This window comes from Cebus imitator, unplaced genomic scaffold (assembly GCF_001604975.1).
Source record: "Cebus imitator isolate Cc_AM_T3 unplaced genomic scaffold, Cebus_imitator-1.0 Scaffold260, whole genome shotgun sequence".
NCBI classification, from domain to species: domain Eukaryota; kingdom Metazoa; phylum Chordata; class Mammalia; order Primates; family Cebidae; genus Cebus; species Cebus imitator.
The window spans coordinates 1,916,992-1,921,497 of NW_016107575.1; the positions used below are offsets into that span (position 1 = coordinate 1,916,992).

General features: G+C 36.9%; 1 protein-coding gene across 7 annotated transcripts in view; it reads right to left on the reverse strand.

Annotated features, from left to right (window-relative positions):
* BRAF (B-Raf proto-oncogene, serine/threonine kinase) overlaps positions 1-4,506 on the reverse strand; it is a 203,603-nt gene that overhangs the window by 9,572 nt on the left and 189,525 nt on the right. For 5 of the 7 annotated variants that reach the window (XM_037728266.1, XM_017499754.2, XM_037728264.1 and 2 more), the window contains one exon: positions 4,339-4,492. The exons of 1 other annotated variant lie outside the window; for it this stretch is intronic. In XM_037728266.1, coding sequence (XP_037584194.1) covers positions 4,339-4,492 — 154 coding nt within the window. Of the gene's footprint in view, positions 1-4,242; positions 4,493-4,506 lie in introns of those variants that run through there. One more of the 7 variants, XR_001816831.2, reaches the window with a different exon arrangement.

Below are 4,506 nucleotides of genomic sequence, written 5' to 3' on the forward strand. Positions count from 1 at the left end.
CCAGGATGGTCTCGATCTCTTGACCTCGTGATCCACCCGCCTCGGCCTCCCAAAGTGCTGGGATTACAAGCGTGAGCCACTGCGCCCGGCCCAAATTGAAATATTTTCTTTCCCCTTGAGGATGAGGATAACTTCAGCTGCATTTTTTTTTTTTTTTTGATACAGAGTCTCAGCTCTATCACCCAGGCTGGAGTGCAGTGGTGCAGTCTTGGCTTACTGCAACCTCCACCTCCTGGGTTCTTGTGCCTCATTCTTGTGCCTCAGTCTCCCAAGTAGCTGGACTACAGGCGCACCACCAGGCCCAGCTAATTTTTGTATTTTTAATAGAGACGGGGTTTCACCATGTTGGCCAGGTCTGTCTCTAACTGGCCTCAACTGATCTACCTGCCCTGGCCTCTCAAAGGGCTGGTATTACAGCCACTGCACCTGGCCATGTATTTTCAACTTTATTTAGGAAAAGAGCAGAGAACAATTGGGAAGACTAAACAAACAAACAACCCCCCCCAAAAAAAAAACAAAATAGAAAAACAAACAAAAAATAAGACCCTGTGATTTTAGACACCTCAAATGTCATGATTTATGTGAAAGCTAAGGACTCTATTAAGTAGTTAAAAATATTACTAACTACCCTTTATTCCAGAATTGAGTATATTTTTAATGGCCATTATACACAGAATTTGGTAAATTCCTTAAAGTATGTTATGAAAAATATAGTAGGTTACTTCTTACCCAAATAAATCACTACTTGACATTTAAGGAGAAAGTCAACTGAAGCCAGAGTAAGTCCCCTCCTGACATTCTTTGTCATGACTTTCAAGTAGTTTCTTTCTTTTCTTTTTTTGAGATAGGGTTTTGCTTTGCTGCCCAGGCTGGAGTGCAGTGGCATGACGAAGGCTCACTGCAGCCTCTGCCCCCCAGGTTCAAGTGATCCTCCCGAGTGGCTGGGACTACAGTCGTTCACCACTAAGCTTGGCTAATTTAAAATTAGTTTTGGAAGAGACAGGATTTTGCCATGTTGTCCAGGCTGGTCTCAAACCCCGGGGCTCATGCAATCTGCCCACCTTGGCTTCCAAACGTGCTGGGATTACAGGTATGAGCTATGATGTCTGGACCAGCAGTTTCAAATGGATGAGAAACATTCTGGCATAGACACATTGGGTCTTTTAAATTCTTTGACAAAACAGTCACAGGAGAGATGAAATATTTAGTAAAATAAAAAGTTCTACAGAAATGCTCAATGATTTTCAATCAAATAAGACTGTAACTGATAAAATGTTTCTGTCATGAAGTACCATTTCATAGTATTTTTTAAAAAGGCATATAATTTTCTTAAACTGAGAGTGACTCACTTGAGGGAAAAGCCATTTAAGCTGACATATTAAATAGCCACTGCTTTACAGAGGACAATTTAACTATTGAATTATTAGAGTTTAGTATCTAAATGGCTAGTAAATGCCATCTCAGGGGCAAGAAGAAAATAAACAAAAAAGATTAAATGGCTAGTATAATACCTGAAAATAAATAAACTGGAAGCATCTGATTACACACTGTGATCCCAAAAATATTTAAAATAATAGATTTTATTCCTCATGATTAGTAAAACATTTAAAATGTAAAACAAATTTTATAAAAAAGGCCTCCTAACTGAAGAAGGAAATCAACTTTAATTAAAAAAAATATATGAGGGCTCAGGCTTTAGGAAAAAAGCAGTAACAAAACAACAAATGTTCTTTTGTTTCAATTACTTAGTCAAGGAGTAACTCTATGTAGGTTAAAAAAATGTTTTTATTTGGAGAATATATTTAAAACTCACTATAAAACCCAAGAACAAATATAATTGAACCTGAAAAGTAAACATTTAATTTTACTGCTTCCTATTTCTCTAGATCAATGTTAGCTAAACATGTCACCTGTCACATTTTTAATGTCCTTTTACCAACATTTCCAATGGGTCTAATTTGGAAGGGAGTGTAGAATTACTCTGTGATACTTTGGAGGAATCTCTTACTGGCTACAGGATGGGACAATGAGTTTCTGAGCAGCTCTACAGAGGTTATCCATGCCCCATTGCAAAGGTGGCTAGTAAAGAAAGGAAAGGCATCAGATGCAGGTGATGGGAGCCTAGGCAGGATTGGCATTGAGAAGAAAAAGAGTGAACAAAAAAGGAAGGGAACAGTGAGGCAGGTATGCTGGGAAATTATAGAAAGAGCTCTATTAATAAACAGATCCCTTAACTTTGCGCCTCAAAATGGCCAAACCTCTGGAGCATTCCACAGAGAAAGTCAATTTTGTAAATACTTTGTTACATGTCTGCTAGTAGTCTTCTGTTTATGAATGAATAAAGCTCTATTTAACAATTACTAATAATCACATCTTTAGTGCCACTGGAGGATTTAAAAATCATATACTTTGATATTTTCCAGTAGTTACAAGTCCTTATTCCTTTCTTAGTCTCACTTCTAAAATATGAGAATCGTTCCTTTTCTTTTTTTTGAGACGAAGTCTTGCTCTGTCACCCAGGCTGGAGTGCAATGGCACAATCTCAGCTCACTGCAACCTCTGCCTCCTGGGTTCAAGTGATTCTCCTGCCTCAGCCTCCTGAGTAGCTGGGATCACAAGGACCCACCACTACTCCAGGCTAATTTTTGTACTTTTAGTAGAGATGGGGTTTCACCATGTTAGTCACGCCGGTCTTGAACTCCTGACCTCAGGTGATCCGCCTGCCTTGGCCTCCCAAAGTGCTGGGATTACAGGCGTGAACCACCACGCCTGGCTCATTTTCTTAACTAAACTGAAAGTCATAAATCAGTTCTGAAATCATAATGGCATTACTTATCTTAAGCTGCCCAAATGAGGGGTTAAAGGTTTGCCATAAATAGTGATTTTCCTGAATGACATCTAACTATTCAAATAAAGAAAATGTTTAAAAAATTTATTTGTGGGTACTTAAAAACTAAATTATCATTAATTTAAAGTCTTGTCAATTTTGTTCTTTATTGACCTCAAAAAGGCATCAATACAGATATCTGTTGACTGGAAGAACATTGAACTAACTGTTGGCTACATTTAAAAATCATGACAAAATTAAATTGAGTAAGTGAAAATATAGTTAAGAGGCTGACAATGAAGTAGAGATGGCCAAATCTTTGATAGGACCACATGCTGTTGCTTTCTATTTTTGATTCCATCTGAATCACAATAAGAATACACTGACCACCACATTAGAGTCATTTTCTATACAACAAATTATAAGTATTAGAGAGTACTAACAAATACTTCATACCATGGAATGCAAAAAGGAGAACAGCATTCTTTCATCATAAGTAGAATCTTGCTGGTCAAAGAATATATGGAGGACAGAAATTTCATGAGACACAATGATAAGGTGATTACTAAAATATGCATTATGAGAGGTAAGAATAATCTAATAATCACTTGAAAAAATCTATTACCTGGTGTTTGGCAACTACAATTATCTGAAAGAAAAACAAACCTAAAAGTTCTCACAGAATTCTGTGAAGATTTTTTGCAGGGGAGGGATTAAGTGGAAAGGGGACAATGCACTTGCAATGAAGTTTGACTTCTACGTGAGCAAGACATCTTTAATGTATTTTTAAAAAGTTATTTAAAAAGAACTCCAATTTATAACATTTTCCCACTAAAAATCCAAAGCTAAGACATTTTACTCATGTCAAACATGCCACTTCTCAGCAGTATTTTTGGTCACCTGCACTCACAATTTACAAAAATAAATTTAGTTTATTGCTTCAAGGAAATAAAGGACAACCACATTTTCTAAACTGTTATAAAAAGAATTATAGAAAAAGTATTAAGAATAAAAATAGAATTATTAAATTCTAGTGACTTCCTAAATTAGATCTGCTCAGTTTGCCTTATCTAACCCAGGTTAACCTACCGACAACTTCCCACCTGCAAACATAGGAACAGGTATGCTCTTCTTCTGGAGTCCCTAGCGGACATGTGATAGCTAGTAACAAAAGTCGCATGAGAAAAACTGAAGTTTAATACTTAAAATAACCAAGTGAACAAAAGAAACCAGGAACAGAAAGTAAAGCCTCTAGAAGAGGCACTGCCAATTTTTAGCAATGTCCATGTATTTTAACCCTTGGATGTTAAAAATCCAATGTTAAGTATAAATTTTAGTTTGGGGAAAAATTACATCTAGTCTTTAACCACACAAGTGTTCTTTGGTTTACCTTAAAAAAAGAATATTTTATTCAGTTTAACATATAAGCAAACATATATTCATTTATTTTCTTTTTGTTGCTACTCTCCTGCACTCTCTCACTCATTTGTTTCAGTGGACAGGAAACGCACCATATCCCCCTGCCTGGATGGGTGTTTTTGGAGAAGCACAAGCATATAGACTAAAATCCTCTGTTTGGAAACCAGCCCGATTCAAGGAGGGTTCTGATGCACTGCGGTGAATTTTTGGCAATGAGCGGGCCAGCAGCTCAATAGAGGCGAGAATCTACAAAAAAAAAA